The sequence below is a fragment of the Frankliniella occidentalis genome, unplaced genomic scaffold, assembly GCF_000697945.3.
Source record: "Frankliniella occidentalis isolate FOCC.00 unplaced genomic scaffold, Focc_3.1 Scaffold50, whole genome shotgun sequence".
NCBI lineage: Eukaryota > Metazoa > Arthropoda > Insecta > Thysanoptera > Thripidae > Frankliniella > Frankliniella occidentalis.
In genome coordinates this window covers 207,975-230,908 of record NW_026267180.1, presented here as the reverse complement: position 1 = coordinate 230,908, position 22,934 = coordinate 207,975, and the positions used below count along the sequence as shown (strand labels likewise).

The window sequence follows — 22,934 nt, the reverse complement described above, 5'->3', positions numbered from 1 at the left end:
CAATTTCTCCTCTGCTATGTGGTCGTTACTCTTCACTATGCACTCTACTTTCTCCTCTCCTGTGTTGTCCACACTCTTCACTCTGCACTCTAATTTCTCCTCTCCTGTGTCGCCCTCACTCTCCACTATGCACTCCAATCTCTCCTTCCCTGACTGGTCCTCACAGTCGCCACTGCGCCTTGCGCACTCTAAACGCTTCGACCTGCGCATTTCGATGTCGGTGGTCGAGATGTTAGCGGCCACGAACTCGTTACCACAACTACTATTGGAGACTGATGCTGAAAACTGCCTGTTTGCTGAAAAGAAAGAGAACTGTTGTTAGTAGGATCGCAGAATTTAATTGAACTGCAATAACAGCCGCATCATTGTTTAAATAATGCATACATGATTTTGGCCCACTGTCGAATCGACGACGATGTGAAGTGATATTCGAGAAGTCGTCGATCAAACACATTGTCGATTGGGCGTGATTTAGACACAATATTGATGTACGACGATTTTCACTCGATGATATACGATTTACGAAAAATGGGATGACGTCGTGGATGCGCTAAACCCCGACCCCAGGGGGGGGTTCTCGGGAACCAAGTGAGATAACGACTAGTGCCGTGAACGCGTGAAGGAACGGCCGCAGGGAACGAACGTTCTCCATTAGCTCTTATGGCGCGTTCACCGGTTCGTTCTCTTCTCCGCCGCGTTCCCGTTCCCGTTCACGTTCTCCGAGTTGTTCCCGAGAAGCCCCCCTGAAACTTCAATAAGGTCATACGCCCCCCTCCCCCCAACAAAACATCACAACAAAAATCAAATCAAAAAATCTGCTCAGAAGGCAGCTGACGCCGCGGAACAAAACGCCGTCGTTATTTTGTTCCCTCTGTTCCAAATCCCGACTTGCGTTTCAAGTCACACGGTAAAAACAAAAACTTTTGTAAAAAAGAAAAAAAAAGGAATGTCGCAGTGCTTTAAAAGTGTGGACTACAGTTGAAAACTGCACTCCGAGTGCCTCTTCATACAACTATCCCCCCCCCCCCCCGTTTTCCAGTTTAGAAGTTTAAGTATATCAAACTATATTGCTCAACAGTAGATATATTACTTTTACAGTGCATGTCATGAGGTCACGGTAGTGTCAACATCACGCTCGCGCCATTATTATCGAGCTGAACAGGTCGCCTCTCTGGGAGTAGTGGCGACCAGGCAGCGACAACACAGAGAAAAACTGCTATGGGCAGGCAACACGCTCTTACTTTCCGGGTGCATTTTAAAGAAATGTTGTTCTGTCTTTCTCGCATGCGTAAAAATGCAGCGTGATTGATTTGCTAATGAAATTCATTATGAGGCACAGTCCGGAAAAGTTGTGTCGTATAGCAATAAAATCCAGGCACTGTTTGGGCTTTCCAACAAAAGCCCTCTCTGTGCACCAGTTACTCACAAACATCTGAAATAGCGATATGTTTTGTTACAATGCCCTGTGGAACAGTGAGTTAAGGTTGACATGCGTAATAGTGTGAAGCAATAAGACAAGTTGGGAAGTAATATCAAGAGCGAAAAGAAAAGGCATGTACCACTGTGTTGTTCTTGTTCAACATCTGTTATTGGCAGACATTACTGAAAGTAAACAATCAAATAGTCTCCATGCAGAAATGGTTAGTGTATTCTTTTAATCGGGGCATGCAAACTTTTTGGGGGGGAACATTTGGTGTTTATAGCTCTTAAGACTTGAGTTAAAAAGTTAAGAATGGGATAAGGGGTCGTCCACATATTACGTCACGCGATTTAGGCCACTTTTTGACCCCCGCCCCTCCCCCATGTCACGCACGAGGGGGGGATCACTCATGGGAAATGCGTACAATGATTTTACGTAAAGTGACTTTTTTTTTTTGACTTTTTTTGACTTTTTTGATTATTTTTTTGACTTTCAGTTCCTTTTATTTTGAATTTTTACTTCTTTTGACTCGTAATTTGACTTTTTGACTTGATTTTGTATTGAGATCTTTTATTTAATTTTGATTATTTTGATTTGATTTTGATTTTTTTGACTTTTTTGTGATTTGTTATGTGGTTTTTCTAAATTCATTTTGATTTTTGAATGAAATTTTGACTTTTTGATTTTAATTTGACTTTTTTGGGGGTTGTACAATGATTTTTCGAAGTTATCCCCCCCTCGGTCACGCACCATCACAAAATCTGACCCTCCCCCCCCCCCTTGTGACTTCACATTTTCGACATAAATCGCAAAAACATACAAAATTTTATATAAATCGCGAAGGCTTAATATAGGTGATAAAATGAGTGTTTAAGGTGACATCTCTGCATTACAAAGGTATCATTTTCCATTAGGTACATACGTATTTTCTCGATTGTAAGAAACGCCTTGCCCGCCGCCCCGCCGTGTCTACCGCCGCCCGCGTGTGCATCCTCCTTCGCTCACTCACACCATTCACAAATGATGTCATGCCCTTTTTGTCTAATTTTGACCTCCTTCCCCCCTATGGTCACAATTCGTCACGGTTTGGCCTTGAGAACGGGCGGCCCTTATTTCTCAAGGTTTGGCCGACCCCCCCCCCCCCCCCCTCCCTGGAGTGACAGCACAAATAGGCATATTTACCTAAAAGTGCAGATTACTATTAAGTGATGTATTTTTAACTTGCGGTGCAGGTAAATCGATGGGATCAAATAGAAACATTCAACTTTTAAAAATCTTGTTAAGTGTCCTGGGTTGACCGGTCTGAGCTACAATTTTTGGTAGATAATACCATATGACAGGGTAAAATTGGTGTATTTTTAACAAACAATGCAAATTAGCAAAACGGGTGACATCACAAGCTTTTGCCCCCCTCCCCCACTAAGGGTGTGTGACGTTATTTGTGAAAGGCCCCTAAACACCAAAAATTAAGAACCACATGGACTGACTTCATTTAGAGATAATGGATGGGAAACATATCTATTTATATTTAAAAATATTTGTATGCAATAAACCATTCCGGTAAAAGCTGATATGCAGAAGAATGTGGGGACAAGAAAACGGAAGTCACCATGTTAAAGCGTGGTGATTTCTGTTTTGTTGTTCGCTGCATTCTTCTTTTCAGCTTTACCCACATGCATCATTCCAACAGGTGTTCCCTTCCATTACCTCCTTCAATCAAGATTTGCTAAAGAGTATTAGATTGAAACCCCAAGACACAAGAGTGATAATCAACATACCAACTATGTCATGAATGAGATGTGTAGGGCACGCCAACGCTTCATTCACCAGCAAAGGAGAGTACTCAGGTGTTTGCTGCTTTCACTGAAACAATAAGAAAAGCAACATAACAGGTGTTATAATTAACAATTAAAGTAGTTTGCAAAACAAATGCAAAGACCCTTCAAAGTTAATTTAATTGCATAGAGGAACAGCAACAGGCGCCAATACAGCAGTCTTTCAAAAATTTCCGATCAATCGAGGAGGCACTAAAATGTTCCTTGTAGATAGGAGGTCTGTCATGACAATGGCCCAAGTTGTGTCATGCCCGGCGACACTAGCGTAACCGAAAGGAAAATCTTAGCGAAGCTCTCTCTAACCTCCTTCACTTACTACATTGAACTCGTCCATTCGACACTGGTTAGTAAAAGACTTTCGAGATTGTCAGTAAGAGAGTGAGCATATCCGCCTCTGGGTTCGCAGACAAAGACCCAGAAGTAGTCGCATTTCAATTTCCAAGTTATTTACCCCGACTTACCATGAAGAACCACCGTCACAGGGGGGCAGGCAACTCAAACTGTATCAAACCACGGTGAAATGACAAATTAACATCTATCAAAATCAGGAGCCCAGGCCGCGCAAACTTGCAACATAGAACTATGAAACAACTGTCCTTTTCAAAAAACGTACAGTTAAAAGTTTGGCCGACTACAAACAATAATGTTTACGTTGACTACGATCGACTCTCTCACTCCGTCGTCTGTCTCTCTTTTCGAAGCCTGCTACAAAATGTCAGTTTAAACTTGCAGCACTTCTACCACCTGTTGCCTGTTGCACCTTTGAGCATTTTGTCATAAAAAAATTGTCCTCAAAGGCGAAATTTGCCGAAAAAAACAGCAAGAATTTTTTTATTATCTGAAACAAACGATTTTCGCCACTCTTTGCTTAAATCTTCCAAAATATTTTTCGAAGGTCCACCTTTTTTTTTTGTTGCAGCACTTTGGCGCGAAATCTTGTCAACAATACAACACAACCTCAACCTCAACTATAACATTCAACATTCAACACCCCACGGACTCATTGTCCGTTGACTGTAGGTGTGGCTGAAAGCTGAAAACGATCAGAAATGTCTGCTCAAAAGAACACGCTGTTTAATTATTTTGGAAAATCGCCGGCGGGGAAAGCGTCTCCGAGTGGAAGTCCCGCTCCAGGAACTCCTAAGACATCGAAAGTGACAGATTCGCCGTCCGCGACGCCCAAGCGAGCCCTCTCTAGTGCGGCGCGGTCAGGCGCTCAAGACAGTCCAAAAAGCTCCAAATCGGGTGAGAATCTTACCGACAACTTTTCTTACTCTTGAATGAAGCACTATCCCGAAGTAACAATGTTATAGGTTCAGGGGAACCTTTTTGATTGTCGTCGCAATACGGGCCCATCTTAACCTGTACAAATTATTGCTGTGCTCGTTTCTTTGTTACTGACATTTGCTTTACTTTGTACACTCTATTAATTGATCTACAATTTTAAGTCGAGTCTTAGCCTATTAGTGTTCACACAATTTACATCAACTGATATCCTTCGTGGACAAGCTGTCAGTCAGGAGGACATCTGCTCTCCTTTAATCAATACTGTTGGTGTAGTGATCCTGATTGTAAACTGACACACTTAGAACTGCTAAATACCGATCTCTGTTGAAGGAGTCATTAATGTCTCTTCTTCCTGTTTTTTATAATATTTGTTTTATTCAAGAAAGTGAAGACTTTAACTCTGAATTTATGTTGTTCTCTCTTTTTACTTTCGGGTAGGTATTAGTAATATTAATGGGTCTTGCTTCAAACTTGTCCTTATGTCTTGTTATGGTTGTGGTGATTTTTCTATCACTTTAACTAATATTTATTGGAGACTTCTGAACTAATCGTTGCGACCTTTCTTTCTTATTTCTTTTTTTAGTTCTCAGAGATCAGTTGTATGCTGCCAGTCCTAGAACTCGAGTACAACGCAAACTGCTTGATGCTGCTGCCTCGTCTCCAAGTGTTTATGAGCCCCACTTCTTGCGTAATGTTCTTAGTCCCCAAAATAAGAAAATTGGACAATATTCGAGCCCGCAGAAAAACAAGGTAAGCAGTGTTTTTGTGTTCCAATGATAACTCATCCATGTGGTTTAAGCCCTACATCCTATAACTATCTCCTACTGCATTCTTATATTTTTCATTTATTTTTTATTATTTTGGCATTGCAGGAAAATGCCAGGAATGTTTTACTCTCACCCATATTTAAGGCTCTAAAGGATCATGAAGAATCAACTATGAAAGGCCGTCACACTCCTCAAGAGTACTTGGCAAGCGAGGGTAGTTCTTCCGCCAGTGAGGAAGTGGCAATTTCACCTAGTAAATGCAGTGTAAGAAGACCTGTTAGGAATCTGAATAAAGAGTTTGTCAACTCTCCATGTAAAAGATCAAGTGAAGATATTCCTCAAGGAAAGAAGTTGAAGAACTGTGAGGAAACTGAAGGTGTTGAAAACGTGGCTGTAGATGTACATGCTGCTTTTGGGCAGTATGTTGCAGCAGAAATGAGGCGTTTAGATTCTGATAGAGCTGTCCGTTTGCTCAAGCATAAAATTATGAAGTCAATTTTAGAAGTGCAGTCAGAGTTAGAGGTGGAAGGCTAATAAGTAGTGTTTCAATCTACTCATTGTCAGCTTGGAAAATTTATGTAGATTGCATAGAAAATTCAAAGCTGTCTAAGTATTAATTTGTTTTTAATGTGTGTGTGCGATATTTTTATTATCCAACTACAGTATTGTCTTTAAATTGTCTTTTACTAATGACTTTTAATTCAAACCATATGAGAGTGATATTTTATCAATCTGTGAACAATACCAAATCAGTATTGTTACGAGTGAAGAATAATTATCTATTCTAATCTAAGTCACCTGCAAATATTTTATGCTTTGTTGTAGATGTATACATCATGTCTCTATTTGTCAATATTTTTGCATGCATAACTTATATTTAACCAAATAATTTTACTAATATGTGCAATACATGTGTGCAATACATGTGTGACTAATACCTAAGTAGTGTAACTGTGCTCTTGATGGTGTGTTTGGTTTCCTAATTATTTTATGTACCTCAAACCTTTTTATGATGTAAATAAAAGCAAAGATGCCAAGTGTGTACACTTTTTTACCCGCATGTATGGCCCTTATTAATGAGAGACAGAGCGGTCATTCTGTTTCTCATGTTAGTTTTTTGAATTTTGGTGTGATGACCTACTAAATAATCATTATAGTAGCAAATAAATTGACAGACAGCAGACAGAAGAAAATGGACATAGACGTGCTGTGTTCACAATGGCTAATTGTTTTTGTTCTGGGTTTGGTGAGGAATACATTTTTTGTCTTCTGTTTCAGAGTTCCAACTGAAAGATATTGTATGGGCTAAACTTGATTCCTACCCCTGGTGGCCCAGTTTGGTCTGCAATGATCCTGATTCTGACAAGTTTCTCCGTGGAGCCAGTATCCACGTTCAATTTTTTGATGACCCTCCTACAAGATCATGGGTGAAGTTAAAGTTAGTTTCATGTAGCTTCTTCCTTGAATGTGTATATTGCATTGAAACTTCTAATTAATCTAATCCAATCTCTAAATTTTCAATTAAATTAGGATGGTAGAAAAGTATGGTGGAAGCTCAGGAAAACCTTTGCCAACTTCCCAGGTCAAAGAATGGCAGAAAGCTTGTGAGGAAGCAGACAAGGCATTAAAAATGAGTGATACTGAAAAGGAAGAGTTGATTGTAAACTTTTCTGAAATGGATGAGGATAAAGAAAACGCAAGCGATCATGATACCTCAATGAGTAAGTAAACTTTAAGCTTTAATTTGGTTTTCATAACAGGTATAGTTTCTTTTTTAAAAAACAACATTTGCTAAACAGATACAACTGATGAAGGCAGCAAGAAAGGAGGTGCCTTCCAGCTTGATAGTGAGGATTCAGAAGATGAATTTAAGCCAAGTAAGTCATAACATATTTTCTGTAGTGTTGAAAATTAAGTATTACCTACACAGTAAATCTTTATCATTTGGTCATCAGAGGATGAAGATATGGAAAGTGCATCAGATGATGATGGTTCTGAGGAGGACAATCCATCTGAAGAGGAAACATCTGGAGCTGACGAACCTGAAACACCTTCACCTGACAAGGTATTGTGCATTACAGTACTTATAATCGTGAGCTAACTCTTGCAATTTTTAACTGTACAAACTAACTGCAAAACTCTCTTGTTTAATATTTTTTAGTCAAAGAAGCGGAAAAGACCAGCAAAAGCCTCTCATACAGGGAATGCTGCTAAAAAGCCGAATGGTGTCATGGGTCCTCCCCGAACACCAACTGTTAAAACTGCTGTCAAAAATCAGTTGGCCTCATTTAGTGCTTCTAAGAATGTAAGTCACTGTACAGGTTCAATAATTAAAACATTCTTATCAAGTGAAAAACAATTAAAACATAATTTATCTAATGTTATAGAGTCCTGCTAGACCTGCTAACATTGAAAGTGCTGACGGTAGTAATGACTCTACTGGCGAGGGAGCAAATGGCTCATGGACACATCTCAAGCTTGACTTTTTGAAACCAGAAAAGATTCGCGATGCTAATAAACATCGACCGGATCACCCAGATTACAATCCCAGAACTCTATTTGTACCAGAAGATTTCAAAAGGAACCAGACCCCAGCTATGCGTCAGTGGTGGGAAATGAAATCACAGCACTATGACTGTGTCTTATTCTTTAAAGTGGGCAAATTCTATGAATTGTACCATATGGATGCTGTGATTGGGTGCAATGAAGTAGAGTTGACTTACATGAAAGGGGATTTTGCTCATTCTGGATTCCCAGAGAAAGCTTATGGTCGCTTTTCGGCATCTCTCATTGATAAAGGATATAAGGTAGCTAGAGTGGAACAAACTGAGACCCCTGATATGATGAATGAACGATGTAAAACTAGTAAGTTTGTATAATCTTATCTAGTTAAATCTTGCTGTACTATTGAATATTACTTAAATTCAAATTCCTTTTTTTAACTTCCTTAGTTCTTAAACCTACGAAGTTTGACAAAGTTGTCAAGCGTGAGATTTGTGCTGTGACTTCTCGTGGAACCAGAGTTTTTGGTGTTCAAGATGGTGAACCTATGGATATGGGTTCCACAAATTATCTCCTGGCTATTTGTGAAGAGGTAAATACTATCATTGACATTGTAACTTTATATTGGATTTAACACATTGTAGTCCTCAAAGCCACACTAAATAATCAATGCAAAATTTTGTTTCAGGAAGTTGATTCTAAGGTCTCCTATGGAGTTTGTTTCATTGACACATCTATTGGCACATTTCACATGGGACAATTCACAGATGATCGCCACTGCTCCCGCCTTTTAATGCTTCTTGCTCATCATCCTCCTGTTCATGTGAGTGTTTGCTCTATGCTTTGCAGCTAAAGCTTTCCAACTTGATGCCTGTCTAATCTATGGTTTATTTCTGTGCTTTGTAGGTTTTGTATGAGCGTGGAGGCCTTTCTGATAGAACTCTTCAATTGCTGAACAGCCAGTTAACTGCTGTAGTGAAAGAAGTTCTTTCTCCTGAATCTGAGTTCTGGTCTGCTTCCAAAACACTCTCAAAACTAGCTGAGGGTGACTACTTTTCTGAAGAAGGCAAGCCCCATGAATGGCCTGAATCACTCAAAGTGTTCATCAGTGATGGTAAAATTCAATCTACTGAATTAGAGTTCATCACTTTGTTTACCAGCAATCTTTATTTAATTATTTCTGCCTTCAGTGGACTCGCTTGGTCTTTCCCCTGCTGAAGAATACCAACTTGCTGTTAAATCTTTGGGTGCAATTACTTGGTACCTGCAAACTTGTCATCTCGAACAGCAACTCCTTAGCATGCGTCGTTTTGAACAATACATTCCAATTGATGCTGTGGATGGAGCAAAACTTCCTGGACTCTCTGGGCGTCACATGGTATGGATATACCTATGTATTTCTTAAACAGATTGCTCCAATTGATATCAATTTGTATACTAACCTTATGCACTTTCTTATTTAACAGATCTTAGATGGAGTTACATTAAAGAACCTGGATGTGCTTCAAAACAAAGCTGGCACCCATGAGGGCACACTTCTGAACTCCTTGGATCAATGTTGTACACCATTTGGAAAAAGGTTTTGTTGGCACCAAACTTCTCAATTAATTTTTATTTATCAATATTTTAATGATTACCATGTTTATTCTTCTATTAAATGTTGCAATCTTTCTTATTTACAGACTACTGCACCAATGGATTTGTGCACCGCTCACAACAGTCTCCAACATTGTTTCGAGGCAAGAGGCCATATCAGAACTTCTGCAAAACAGCCATGTGATGGAGGAGACTAGAGGAATGCTGGCAGAATTACCAGATCTGGAAAGGCTACTTAGCAAGTAAGTCAACACTTTGACCATTTTGCTAACTTGAATAATTTTTTTAATAATCCCATATTTGTGGCTTCCAGGATCCACACTCAAGGTAACAGTGTGAGGAGTAAAACTCATCCTGATAGTCGTGCAATATTTTATGAAGATCAAATTTACTCCAAAAAGAAAATAATGGACTTTATTGCTACCCTGAATGGATTCAAGAAAGCTTATAAAATAGGAAGTCTCTTTGAAAGTGAGAGCCTTTTTTGAGGATTTTAAATCAAATCGTTCACTTCCTATTTGTTTGATTAATCTTCCTGTTTAATCCTAGGTGCCAAGGACAATATGAATTCAGATCTGCTAAAACAGGTTACTTGCACCAAAGCTGGATATCCAAATGGCACCTTTCCAGACCTAGAGGAACCTTTGGAATTTTTTGAGGTACATATTCATAGTTTTCTTGCCTGATTAACCTTTGGCATACATGTATGTAATCATTTCTTAAATTTTGTTTTTCTCAATGATCAGAAAGCATTTGATCATGAGGAAGCTCAGAAAGAGGGCAGAATTATTCCTAGCACTGGGGTTGATCCTGACTATGACAGTGCAGTTTCAGAGTATGATCAGATCAAAAAGGAACTTGATGCATATCTTAAAAGTCAATGCAGTCACTTTTCATGCAAGGTAATACTTTTTAAGCACATACTACTGTAGTCTTTGTTTTGTGTTTTTAAAACATAATTTTCTTTTCCGCTTTTGTTTTAGGTAGTTTATTTCGGGACAGATAAGAACCGCTTCCAGCTTGAAGTACCAGAACATGCTGCTAAGAAAGCAGGTAATACATATGAGTTAAAGTCTCAAAAGAAAGGTTTCAAACGATTTTGGACCCCAGAAACTAAAGTAAGTGCCTTTAGTTTTATCCATGATTTTCAAATGTTTAGAGCAGTTTATTCATTTCTATAAATTTTGCTTTTCCTAGGATCTTCTAGCTCGAATGACCCAGGCTGAGGAGGCAAAAACATCTGTTTTAAAGGATTTAAATCGGAGAATTTTTGCTCAATTCAGTTCTAAGTAAGAATTGAAATGAAATTTTTAAAAACATGTTTAGAAGGTTTGCAAATGTCTTCCTCTGCTCTTATTTTAATTTTTGTTTCTATTTGTACTCAGATTTGAAGTGTGGGATGGTGCAGTTCAGAGCTTGGCAGTGCTTGATGTGCTGATGTCCCTGGCTGAGTATGCCAGAAAGGAAGAGGGAGAAATTTGTATTCCGGTCATCACTGAACCATCCAAATGTGATAAGGTAAGGGAATGGAAACTTTCAAATATTGTTACAATGTTTTGAGATCAATAATAATGGGCTATTTCTCTCAACTTTGTTCAATTACAGCCTTTCATTCGTTTAAAGGAGGGACGGCATCCCTGCCTGTCTGGTGAAACACTTGATAGCTATGTCCCCAATGATACAGTGATTGGCACAGATGGCATTGCAAGTGTTATTTTAGTTACTGGTCCTAATATGGGAGGCAAGTCAACCCTTATGCGCCAAGCTGGCCTCCTCCTCATCATGGCCCATATGGTAGGTTGAAAAATAAAACAAGTTGGGAGGAAAGGGAAGGAATTCAGAACTTACTGACTTATTTTTATTCTTTTGTCTAGGGTTGCCATATTCCTGCTCAAGAATGTGAATTTTCTCCCATTGACCGTATCTTTACTCGTCTGGGTGCCAACGATGATATAATGGCTGGTGAAAGTACATTCTTTGTGGAGCTTAGTGAGACATCTGCAATTCTTCACCATTCTACAAAGCATTCACTAATCCTTGTTGATGAACTTGGTATGTTTATGCTCTGCATGCTGCAAATGAATACTTCAATAGGTCTTGTTTTCCTTTTACTAAAAAATCATTGCTGTTGACAGGCCGGGGAACCTCCACATATGACGGGACAGCAATAGCCGCTGCTGTAGTTAGAGAATTGGCGTCTCTCAATGCAAGAACTCTGTTCTCTACTCACTATCACACATTGGTCGATGAGTTTAAAAATTCCGAACAAGTCACTCTTGGACATATGGTAATTGCTGTAACATTTTGGTACAATAACTTTTAAATGAACTGATTATCTTTGTTATTAAAAGTGTTAAAAATTTTCAGGCTTGTATGGTTGAAGATGATAATGACGAAGGGGGAGAGGAGACAGTTACCTTCCTCTACAAGTTTTCTGGAGGTGCCTGCCCCAAATCGTATGGCTTCAATGCAGCTCGTTTAGCTGGAGTACCTTCTCATATAACTCGAGCTGGGCGTTCAAAGGCAGCACAATTAGAAAGAGAATCAGAAAGACGACGAGTTTTCAGAGCACTTTGTGGGTTTGCTGGCAAACCAATTCCTAATGCTGAACTGCAGTCATTACTTGCAGCTGTTTAATTAAGTGCTCTCTTCTGTCCTTGTATTTATTGTGTTTTTAATAGTTGAACTTTTCAATGCTTTGTGATAACCTTTTTTTCATCACAATAGGCTGTTTATTTTAATAAGAAATATACTGTGTAAGTTTGATGTGATACTGTTTTGTAAGTTACTTTGCAACATTTAAAATAAATGATTGGCAACTAGATACCACAGTCATACGCCTCTTGTTTTGCTTCTTATTGTGATGTTGCTTCCCTTGGAGATTAAAGACAAAGGTCAGGAACTAGAAATAAATTTTGTCTTGCACAGTCATCTCAGTTGTAGCAAACTACACCAAATCAAAGTACCGAATTCACCTGAGTCTAGGACCCCCCGGAAGTAGGACCCCCCCCCACCCCCACCCATTTTAAAGGGCCCAAATTAAAAAAAAAAATTAACGGGAGGCGCCGAGACGTGTATAAAGTGTATTTAACGTGTTTCCGGGCTTCTGAAGTGTGCGGGACCCCCTTTGGCTTAACCTGGGCGTATAAGACCCTCCCTTACTTCCGCGACGAATTTTCGGGGAAAAAAGGGGGTCTTAGACTCAGGTGAATACGGTATGCTAAAATGTAAACTGAATTTAGTACAAAATTTGTTAGTAAATTTAAGTAAAATTGAATACTTATAGCTTGCAGTGGTAATTAATGGTTCTGCATCTCAAATATTGTGAGGGAAGTGTAATTAAATCAATTTCTCTTGGTATTCACATACTTGACATCATGATAACTTTATTTGATGATTGAATACAAAGGTCCTTCCCCACATACGCTATTGTTATTGTCGCATGATTAACAGACTAGACTCTAGACAAAGTAAGCGTTACAAGTGTGGAAGGCAAGAGAAGTATCATTTATTGTGGCCAGTCATTTATGGTTCAACTGGCCTGGGCAATGCCAACACAAATAATAAAACAAATCTATGAAGCTTAAAGAAATACATATGCATTAAAGATGGCACAATAAGTAGAAAATTTGAAACACAGGCTCCAGTTACACAATAAGAAGCTCACCATCAGTCAATTGAGTTCCAAAATTATAAACATTTCCTTAAAATTTGTAAGAAACAACAATGATCAATACAATTTTCTTAAAATATAAAATTCATACAAAACAATATATCTACTACAATTATGGCCACATAAAACACCGATAACGAATTTTAATAAAATCTATAGAGCAATGTAACAATTACAAAAATATGACAACCATGAGCAGCATTAAAAACCACACTCAAATCAGCAATGCTCATTGGGAGCGCCACATTTAATAAACTACCAGAGATGATTAGGTAGGAAAAGGAAGGAACTTGAGATTCAAAATATGGCACTCATTTGGCACATTTGAATTAATGACTACTTGCACAGGGAGGAGAAAATATGGCAGTAACTTTTAAAATGTCTTAAACAAAATACTTGTAGACTAGGATAGTGATCAGTCGATGCAGGATGTGATGACTTAAGCAAGGCTACAGTAGGAGCCAGATTCACTAGTGCTACCTGTAACCAAAATCAAATAGCGATAGAGAGAAAAGGCTAACTCATGGGTCATTGGCAAATGCAACATTGACCAGTATAAAACATGAGATTGAAAGGCCATAAATACTAGTGATGCTCACAAACCAAAAGAGCAAGTGTTTAACAATCAGATACTACAACCACTCCAGATATGAAACAATAATAAAAGCAAAAAATAAATGCTTCAAAATGCTTAACTTAACAGGAGGCCCATGCACTGGAACTATTTACTCTGTAGGTGAAAGCTTCAGATGGTTGTTTCTCATCATGCATCTTATTCAGTGTTCCCATCACATGCTGATTCTTACATATAACAAAATTAGTATGAAATACTGTGAAGATAGAATGTAATTAGTCATGAGGAAAGGATAAGCTAAGCCTGCTTAAACGTCCAGGTTTCTTCATACAAACAAGTACAAAAATACAACATTGAGGGATCAAGAAAACCACAAGTTCGACTTGAGATGACATACATTACCACCCACAACTTTCATCACTAAAGTGCGATGTGCGAACTTTCACCAATGAACCCTCTCACCATACCCCCAAGGACAGCTCTTACTTCTTACCCTTAGAGGGTCCCGATCCTTTCCTCTTGGGCGGGACGGGGGCGTTGGGGTCGAGGGGCTCAGAGCCCTGGGCCTCCTGCGGGCTGCCGACGGGAGGAGTGCCGGGAGGAGACGGGTCCACCTTCAGGGCCTCGGGGGAGGGCTGCGGCTGAGGGGGGCCGCTCACCGGGGGTGACGTAGGGGGTGTGGCCGACGTTACTGTAGGGGTGGGTGGAGAAGCGGGCACAGGTGCAGGGGCTGCAACAGGTGCCGACGCTAGGGCTGGTGCAGATGTAGGTGCAGGTGTAGGTGCAGGTGTAGGTGCCGGCGCTGGTGCAGGTGCCGGCGCTGGTGCAGGTGCAGGTGCCGGCGCTGGGGCAGGTGCTGGCACTGGGGCGACCGCTGCAGCTGGAATGGCCACCGCCACATCTGCAGGTGCAGCCGCCGGCGTCTCTCCTAAGCTTTCTTGCACTCTCTTCCAGATGTTGTCGAATGAGTCCCGACCCATGTAGTCGATGTGACCCTGTTCCCAGGCCTGGCGTCGCCACTGATCTTCCAGGGCAGTCTGTTCAGCTGAGCGAGGTTCTCCAAGAGTGAGATTGGCTAAGGCTCCTGCCAAACCAGCCTGTAGAAATCCAAGGGAAGGGTATATTAAAAAATTAGCTAACCAGTTCTAGAGTATAAACAAAGATAAAACCATGACCATGATGCTTTTTATATAATTTTCTGAGTTAAACATTATTTTGGAGCAGGAAAAGCTTCCCTTCTCTAGAATGTGTGTCAGGTATGCAGTTAAAGAAGGTACCGTAAATTTGTTACTGTTGTATCACAGCTATGTGAAAAAGCTATGGTAAACTACAGAGACTAGAACTTCAGTTCAAAGCTGAGCATTTAGTTAAGACATTTAGCATTCTAAAACAATGAGCAAAATATTGGGGCGTTTTCTCAAGCTTTCCATTTTTCTTATTTATATACTGTAATTGAACCTTGAGATGAAATATCTACATAATAAAATTAGAAAAACTGAAAAAATTCAAATCATAAAATTAATTACAGAGTTAAGAGTCAAAATTATTCCCAATAAAAAACTTTCAACCATACTAAAACCACCAGATGCCAGTAGGGTCAGTGACACAAAAGACTTGGTGGAAACGCCACAAAATTTTGAGCTCCTCCGCAAGACTTGCATTATACCAAAGTCTTACAGTACGAATTTATGATTTGCAATGGTGCCAAGTGGAGCCAAGAAAATAAAATTTTCTTACAAACTCAATAGATTGTAGTGGCGTTTCCAATCAAGACAGCTACACAAAAATAGAAGATAACCGAAACGCCACCACCCAACAATAAGTCCTCTATGACTACCAATAATTTACAATGCTGTCTGGCGGAGGGTTTGTTTTTCTGACTGCTAGCAGCCAGTATCTGAAGCAGATATTTAAGCAGACAGGGGAGAAATTCTTGAACCATGCAGAATCAGCATGGTGCAAGAACTTCCACTCTGATAAAATATAGGCTAGGTGTAGAAGAAGTACTTACAGAATCATTGTTGTCCACTTGCCCTTGGGAGCTATGGTCGTTGTTATGGTTAGAGGGAGGGGAATGTGAAGGGGGAGGATATTCATGAGCAGTAGAATGTCCAGAATGTTCCTCTGGAGGTCTTTCAGCATGTTCATATCCCTGGCTTGACCAATTGGATCCATGATCACTTTCATAGTGATAATTACTATAATTATTAGAAGTATCACCTGCAGTACTCTGATTTTTGAAGTCAGTATTTGAAGCATCATAGCTGCTTTTCCAGAAATGTTCATCATGCATCTCATGACTTTCAGTACTCTGAGCTTGCTCACAACCACGTTGTCTTTCATCCTGACTCAATATAACAAGCCAGTCTTCCTTTTGCTTTTGCATTTGAACTTCTTGCTGATATCTTTCAACATAATTCTCCCAGGGATCAACAAACGTGTTCGCAGTTGGTTTGTGGGTGGGCAGGGTAGGGCCTAGTTCATGATGTGCAGGGTGAGTGTGCGGAGACTGGAAGAAGCTGTAGTCAACGTGCTGTGCAACGCAACAGAAGCATGCTCAAGTAAGCATCAGGTAAGCATTAGGTTGGCAAAAAGAAACAAACAAGTATAACACAGACAAAAAAAAAAAAATTATAAAAAAAAATTAAAAAATTGCCTAATAATATATGATTTGCTCATCTAAAATAAGTTGGTTTATTTTTAATGCAATAGAAAAATTAATTCAAAATGAAAGAAAAAAAATTTGAATGCAGAAATTTTGAATTTGAGATAAGCTGTATGAGCATGTTTATCTACAGGAAAAATTGTTGGGCAAGAAACTACACTACACTACTCATCACAACTACAAAGTAATAAAGGAGAAATACATGCAGATTCATCAGAGAGAAAGATTTGTTAAAAAAACTACTTGGTGCAAAACAGGGACTATAAACAATTTTACACTAATACGACTGAACTGGAAAAAGGTAATATACTTCTTGGATGGAAAAGAATTACAACATGCATCTAGTATTTCAAATAGGTAAGACCATACTCGTACTTGTACTTGTACTTCCACTTCAATTCCCTTTAAGTAGCAACAACAGAGGAGAACATAGTAAAGACCACAATTAGCAATAGTACCTTCCTTGTCCAGTTACAAATTATACATTACATTACAGTTCTTGTAATGTAACTACTATCAATCTCCAAACTGGTGCAAAAATGTTAGCTCCAATTCTTGTAAACTTCCACACAAACACAATAATTGAGTGAAATCACTTACCATAGCTGGCGATAGATTTGAATGGACATCTTGACAGAAAACATCCCACCAATACTGCAATAGGCCTTTCACGTGGTTAAACTCCCCAGGAGCTTGCACAGATCTAGACTCTGAGTCCAGATGGCAAATCCAAGGTTTGGAGGCTCCAATAAAGTGAACAATTTTAGCATTAGAGCCAAACCTAGAATTATAACAAAGTTTTATGTAGAAATGAATTATGAAAGCCAAAGATGCCAACCATGTATGTACTTACTGCTTAAACGCAGGCAAGTAAGAGTAACATGCTGTTGAACACATATTGTAAATAAAAGGCAGGTGTTTACTGATGTCTTTGTGTGCCCAGTCCTTGAAGTATAGGTTTAATAAGCCCTGATCACCACCTATAACAAGAGAATACTGTTAAGACATTTCAGGAACACGATGGTCCTCACTTGTATTCATATTAGCAATAAGAGCAAGGTACTAACCATCAAAGCTTCCAAATTGTAAAGCAAAATCCATTAAAGACTTAAATGTGTCCAAGGATGGTTTAAATACAAAAACTCCAGAGTTGAAGCAGTCTGGCCAGCCAACATCAGGTGCCGCAGAGAGCTCCTCTCGTTCCGAAAGTTCATCACAGTTTTGAACAACCTAAGTTAATCATAAAAATACAAGTTAGGTACTGCCTGATTAAATAATTTGAGAGCAGACTTGAGTTTCACTTTCAATTTAACAGAGAGCCTGCCACTAAATTTTGCTTTCAACGAGCATAATTACAGGCATTAACTGCGAGCCAGGCTGATAGGTGCTTGACTAACAGTATTTAGTTGAGGTTTCTAACAAGATAAAACTGTATGTAGTTGGCTGAAAGCCCACAGAAAGTGCACAGTTGGCTGAGATCCAGGAGTCTCACAAACCACAGAGGGGAAAAAAGCTGTTTTCAGACACTCACTTGTCACGCAGAGAAACTCTAGTACTGGCACAATGTTCTTTGACATAATTGAGAGGGAATACTTCTTACCAATGTGTCAGCATCAAGAAAGCAGCATTTGTCATACTGAGTTAGGCGCCAGCAGTGCAGTTTTGTGAAGGTAATTCCCAGGTCAGGCCTCGCCAAGAGAGCAAGATTTGCAGCATCTCGTGAGTCCAGCACATTTACTTCAGTCACAGAGTCAAAGACAGCTCCAAGCTTCTCCCTGTTTGAGAAGCAATATATTTTAGTTTGGAAAGTACCATGAACAAAACTCAAAGATGATCCAATAATTTTACCTCATAGAGGGTGTTACTCCTGGGGTGATAAGCACAGCCAGCTGGTGTGCAGTGCCCACTCTGCGCAAAGAATGTGCGAGGACTAGTGCTCCTAAAGAATAAGAATCATTGGTGGCAAGTGTCACCCACGCAAAACCTGGAAAAGACAAAAAAGATCTTTAAAACTCAGTCCTTCTAAAATCAACAAGCCAGGAAGAATTAATACAAAAATCTCACTGAAACAATGCACACTTTCAGGAGGGTAAAAAATATGCACAGATATATAAATAGGATGGTGGCTAAAGGGGGGAGAACCAGTCCCAACATCCGAGTGCTGCTGGGTTATTCTTGTCTGTCCCCACACCCTAAGTCCCCACATTCCCAACCACTCACGCAGTGGCCCATCCACACAACTCTCATGAGTGAGGCCTTTAAAATGTGTTAAGGGTACGGGAAAAATTGCCTTTCAAGGTAGCAGAGAAGGCTAGGTTTGTAATGTTTAATCGGGCGTTTCTTGGATATCTGTGTGGCCTTATTTTATTACATTTCACGCTATCAAACCAAGTGCATCAGAATAAAAGTTGTGGATAAGGAAGAGCCTCCTGCTCCATCTCTCCACCCACAGCAGCCTTATCAATGGCCTTGAAATTTGTGAAGCTGTCAACTATCACAAAAGTTACATTCTTCTTTCATATATCAGTCAGTAAATTGAAATTTTACAGATGAATGAAAATTCATCCAAGTGAAAAGAGAAATTACATAGATGGGATTCAGTTGAAAATTGTGATTATTTTATAGGCATTATGACTGATTTAATTCCCGATTTGAAAGAGTCTTGACATCCATCTCCTAGAACCCAGTCCAAATCTGACAAACATTTGATAGAATCAATAAAGCTCATTCAACAGACTTATTCCCAAAACTTTAAAGCAAACGTAAATTAGAAAAGAGTTATTTGTTTGCCCAGTGTGACATAAAAATCACAGGCCCACTTTGAATATTTCCATTAAACAAACTGACATTTTAAAAATTTAAATTTAAATAAATGTGTGAACAAGAAAAACCAAAGAAAATGAATTTGAAGTTAAGCAAGAATTGTTTTATTGTATTATTTGAGACAAGGCACCTTACACTTTGGCCACAAATATTAAATAGGTACCCAGGATATAATGAAAACCACTGATATTAATGAGGCTAGTAAAGATACAGGTCCCTAAGAGTATTCAGAACTCAAGTTGGGACCACTTTTCATTCAACTTTCACATGAATTCCTTCCCTCAACGAATGGGTGGGGGGGGGCTGACTTCACAGAACCACTCAAAATAAAACCAAATTGGAAGGAAACTCTCGGCTCAAAGGAGCATCCCTTACGGCGGGCAGCAGGCCACCCACCTCATTCAACTAACGGCGCACCCATAACAAGGAGCCACGTACGAAGGCCAAGTTTAACTAGTCACTAGTTTGAAGTTTACATTGATGAAGGTCAAGGGGTCAAATAGTACACCCAGCCCCGCACGGCAGCAACTTTGGGTCGAGTTTCCGAAACACGGAACAAGTGCGCGGGCCCAAACAGAACGCACAAGGATAACTCACCTCCCATTGTGCCCCGAGTTTTTGTTCCAGATTATGTTATCGTCTTGCACCGCGAGTATCGCAGTGAACAAACGTGGACGGCGAGGAACCGGTCCTACCACTCGCCCCGTGCGCCTTCTTGTCGCTGTCGCTCTCGCTCGGCTCCTCCTCTCTTGCGCACTAACCTCCTCCGCGGCCGAGCCGAGCCGAGCGCCACCCGAACGCACTCCGAGCGCGCCGAACGAAGGCTCGGCCGTCGGCTGGGGGGGCTCAGGGCTCAGGCTCGCTCCGCGGCGCCTATGGCGCGCCTCACAGAGGCGCCACCCGCTGTCATTCTTATTTTTGGGATGGGGCGCCGGGGGGGTAAACGGCGAGAAAATTGCGACGAAAATTAGGGGTGTCGCCTTGCCTCGCCCAGCCGAGCAGGGTCGGGGTCGGGCCGGGGCGCGGCCGTCAGGGCGTCGTCAGCGACCGCCAGTGCCAGTTAGGCCCCTGAGATAGTTGCCTTTGTTCCGGACGGCGCGAGGGGCCGAGCAGAGCAGGCGGCGCAGGCAGGGAGGGAAGTGCAGGGGGCAAGTCTTGTGTTTATATTGGTCCGCGCGCCAGACGGCGGCGGGAGGAGGCGGCAGCTCGAGGCCCACGTTACACACGACGCACGCCTCGCACGCCCTGGTGGAGGCCGGACTACCCTGACGGGCCCGCGCCGGCCCGGCAGGCCCACGCGTCACCACGTTATCTACGACGCTGACAGTGGCCGTGAGAAAGCCGGCGCTGCCATGGTCTTGTGGAGGAAGCCCACCCGAGGGTCAAGGCCGGTCGCTGGCCGGAAGGGCGGGCACGGCGCGGGGGCGGTGCGCGGGCGGCTCGGGGGCGGGACTGGGGCAGCCTCGCGAGGCGCGCAGAGCCGACGGGGGAAACTCGAGCCAGAAGAGCTAATTTGGGATGACGAGCGTAAATATTGACGGACGTCGGAGACGAGGAGGTGGCGCACAGTGCGGCAGCGGGGATTCCGCTCGTCTTTGGCAGCGGGAGCGGAATCTGTCGGGGCGTGGAGTAGGTCAGGATGACTACTGGGCGGGGGCGGTGCGGGTGGCCAGCGCCCGTCAGGGGTGGTTCGTGTTCACAGCGCGAGTCGTACCCAAAGGCCTCCCTGATGCCGGCTACACTCGTGCGACGTACTTGGCCGGCGTACCACATCCGCGCGGGCGTAGGTAACTTACCCCACCCCCCACTCCCGGGCCAACCCAATGATCTTCGTTGAGGGGAAAATGAGATGACCTGGATCATCTAGTAGACACGGCCTGTGAGTCAATACGCTGGTAATTCGGGGGGGGGGGGGAGATCAACTCGCGGGGCATCCAGGGGTGATTCCAGGGGTACGCTCGCTCAAGGTAATCCACGGGTGGGTAATATGGGGTAGAACGCGGCAATGTTGCACTAATCGAGGCCTCAAAGTCGTTTCCCCCTCGCCGCTCGAGCAGGCAGCCCACGCACGTCGTTGTGGACTCGGACCCGATTGAGCACCTCGAGGATTGAGGGGCACCCTTGCCATCGCTGCTGACGGCGTCATGAGGACCAGCCCCCCCCCCCCTGACCCTCCTCCTCTTCCTGTTACACGCGACGACGCGACTCGATGAGAAATTCCGTCCCGTGCCAACGAGGGCGGGCTCGGCCGGCCCGCCACGGCGGCACGGCCGGTCGCGCGCAGAGCAGCGGAGGTTCGCGAAGCCCCGCACCCCTCGGGGCTCCCTGCGACTTTTGCTTTTTCTTTTGCAGCACGCGCAAGTCACTCGAGTGGTTTTATTTCTGGATCCGGTGATCCGACGAGGCGGAGCCGCAGCGCAGCCCGCCGTGGTGGGCGGCGCCTGGCGGCGGTGCCCGGTCTGCTTGCCCGGCTGTGTGCGCTCGCCGAGTCCTGCTTGCAAGCGCCGCGCCCGGGCCTGACACGCGTTTTGCATACTCGGTCGGGCTGACTGGCCTGTCCAGAGACATGCGGCGTAGCAGAGGCCTAAGACCCCCCCTTCTCTCTCTCTCTCTCTCTCTCTCTCTCTCTCTCTCTCTCTCTCTCTCTCTCTCCAGCCTCGTTATGAATCGACATTCTGCCCAGCGGCACGAGGCGCGGGAATGCCTCGCGCAGTCAGGATCTCTCTGGCTGAAAACTAAACGCGCTTGATCGGCAAACACGGGGCATGACTTCCTCGCGCAAGTGCGTACTTGTAGACGCGACGGCGACGAGTGGTGTTGTCGCTGGCCTCCCCTCCCTCCGAGCTCCGCAGCTCTCCGAGCAGCGCGGCGGCGGGCGCCCGGGCAGCGGGCAGTCCCGTGGCGCGGCGGTGCCGTGCGGTGCGGCCTACCTCGCCCCTGACCACCGCAAGCGCCCAGCAGCAGCGAGCGAGATGAGGGCCGGCCCACGGACGGGCCGCCTGGCGGGCCATAGGCGCCCGAAACTGCAGTACACGGAGTATCACCGAAGCTACACGGAAGCAGCTTCCTGGCCAAGCCGGGGCCAAGCTCAGCTAGAGCTTAGACCATAGCGAGGAACAGATGAGCCGTGTCGGGGCGGGCCGCCCGTGTGGGCCAAGACGGGCGGGCTAGGCGCTAGCTGCGCAGAGGCGAGTGGGTCGCCTACAAAGTCTTGAACGGCAAATAAAGCATTCCGGTAAAGCTGAAATGCAGAAGATGCAGGGAACAAGGAAACGGAGGTCACAATGTAAAAGCAGAGCGATTCCGTTTTCGTCTTTCTCGTATTCTTCTGCATTTTAGCTTCATTGCCCAGGCCCAGGCGGCCTTTTAAGGGCTGACCGGGGGGAGGGTCCTTAAACCGCGCGAACCCTGTTCGAACGAATTGGATCCCTGGAACTTACCTCGTGTGTACTTGATCTTCTGCTATCGTGCTTTACTTCTCACACACGCGCGCGCGCGCGCGCACACACACACACACACACACACACACACACACGCACACACATTATATCCTTTTAAAACGAGTCGTTGTTTTGACTGTGTGGGGGAAGGTAAGCGGCGATAGTTTTCAGATTCTTTATTATTTCTTTATCCCCGCGGTGGCTCACGGTCTGCTCGGTCACGCTCAGGGCATGAAGAACATCTGGTTCTTGACGGGGAAGGTGATGATCTTCACGTTGTCGGATGGCTCGGGAGCGGGGGTGGGGGCGGGAGTGGGGTCAGCGGGGACGGGAGTGACGTCGTCGGTAGCTG

At 43.0% G+C, this 22,934-nt stretch overlaps 4 protein-coding genes across 8 annotated transcripts in view; 2 read left to right on the top strand and 2 right to left on the bottom strand.

The window, feature by feature from the left end:
• LOC113207726 (zinc finger protein 658B-like) overlaps positions 1-4,021 on the bottom strand; it is a gene marked incomplete in the record, with an annotated part of 20,195 nt that extends 16,174 nt beyond the window's left edge. Inside the window, 3 exon segments of the mRNA XM_052267302.1 lie at positions 28-296; positions 3,199-3,283; positions 3,717-4,021. Of these exon segments, the coding sequence (XP_052123262.1) occupies positions 28-210 (183 nt within the window).
• Positions 4,022-4,198: 177 nt separating this feature from the next.
• On the top strand, positions 4,199-12,244 carry LOC113207724 (DNA mismatch repair protein Msh6). The gene is made up of 23 exons (XM_026424396.1): positions 4,199-4,500; positions 6,588-6,747; positions 6,840-7,030; positions 7,109-7,186; positions 7,265-7,374; positions 7,471-7,614; positions 7,697-8,174; positions 8,261-8,403; positions 8,500-8,634; positions 8,718-8,925; positions 9,002-9,189; positions 9,278-9,390; positions 9,494-9,649; positions 9,721-9,878; positions 9,957-10,066; positions 10,154-10,309; positions 10,391-10,525; positions 10,605-10,696; positions 10,793-10,925; positions 11,013-11,201; positions 11,282-11,459; positions 11,543-11,694; positions 11,775-12,244. Exons 1-23 carry the CDS (start codon positions 4,305-4,307, stop codon positions 12,042-12,044), a joined length of 3,873 nt encoding a protein of 1,290 aa, XP_026280181.1. The 5' UTR covers positions 4,199-4,304; the 3' UTR covers positions 12,045-12,244.
• On the top strand, positions 4,510-6,346 carry LOC127749362 (uncharacterized). Its single transcript, XM_052267303.1, has 3 exons — positions 4,510-4,976; positions 5,126-5,292; positions 5,415-6,346. The coding sequence occupies exon 3, from the start codon at positions 5,481-5,483 to the stop codon at positions 5,841-5,843; it is 363 nt and encodes a 120-aa protein (XP_052123263.1). The 5' UTR covers positions 4,510-4,976; positions 5,126-5,292; positions 5,415-5,480; the 3' UTR covers positions 5,844-6,346.
• A 523-nt stretch (positions 12,245-12,767) lies between the features above and the next one.
• On the bottom strand, positions 12,768-19,919 carry LOC113207715 (glycogenin-1). 5 transcript variants are annotated; one of them, XM_052267299.1, is made up of 10 exons: positions 19,740-19,919; positions 18,168-18,303; positions 17,920-18,094; positions 17,387-17,549; positions 17,173-17,299; positions 16,920-17,100; positions 15,666-16,187; positions 14,448-14,751; positions 14,148-14,411; positions 12,768-13,560 (listed from the first exon to the last, which is right to left on the bottom strand). In XM_052267299.1, exons 1-10 carry the CDS (start codon positions 19,744-19,746, stop codon positions 13,520-13,522), a joined length of 1,920 nt encoding a protein of 639 aa, XP_052123259.1. In that variant the 5' UTR covers positions 19,747-19,919; the 3' UTR covers positions 12,768-13,519. The 5 variants fall into 5 exon arrangements, with proteins under 5 accessions (XP_052123259.1, XP_052123260.1, XP_026280167.2 ...); XM_052267300.1 differs by having other exon boundaries at positions 14,466-14,751; XM_026424382.2 differs by having other exon boundaries at positions 14,148-14,751.
• Between the last annotated feature and the right edge of the window lie 3,015 nt (positions 19,920-22,934).

What these genes read in the sequence shown, in the direction of transcription:
- LOC113207724 (XM_026424396.1), top strand. Translation starts at nt 4,305, where the DNA reads ATGTCTGCTCAAAAGAACACGCTGTTTAATTATTTTGGAAAATCGCCG. An exon ending in AATAGGAAGTCTCTTTGAAA is followed by an intron (nt 9,879 to 9,956) that starts GTGAGAGCCTTT and finishes GTTTAATCCTAG; the next exon opens with GTGCCAAGGACAATATGAAT. An exon ending in GCAGTCACTTTTCATGCAAG is followed by an intron (nt 10,310 to 10,390) that starts GTAATACTTTTT and finishes CTTTTGTTTTAG; the next exon opens with GTAGTTTATTTCGGGACAGA.
- LOC127749362 (XM_052267303.1), top strand. Translation starts at nt 5,481, where the DNA reads ATGAAAGGCCGTCACACTCCTCAAGAGTACTTGGCAAGCGAGGGTAGT.
- LOC113207715 (XM_026424382.2), bottom strand. An exon ending in GGAGTAACACCCTCTATGAG is followed by an intron (nt 18,095 to 18,167) that starts GTAAAATTATTG and finishes CTTCTCAAACAG; the next exon opens with GGAGAAGCTTGGAGCTGTCT. An exon ending in TTCTTGATGCTGACACATTG is followed by an intron (nt 17,550 to 17,919) that starts GTAAGAAGTATT and finishes TGATTAACTTAG; the next exon opens with GTTGTTCAAAACTGTGATGA.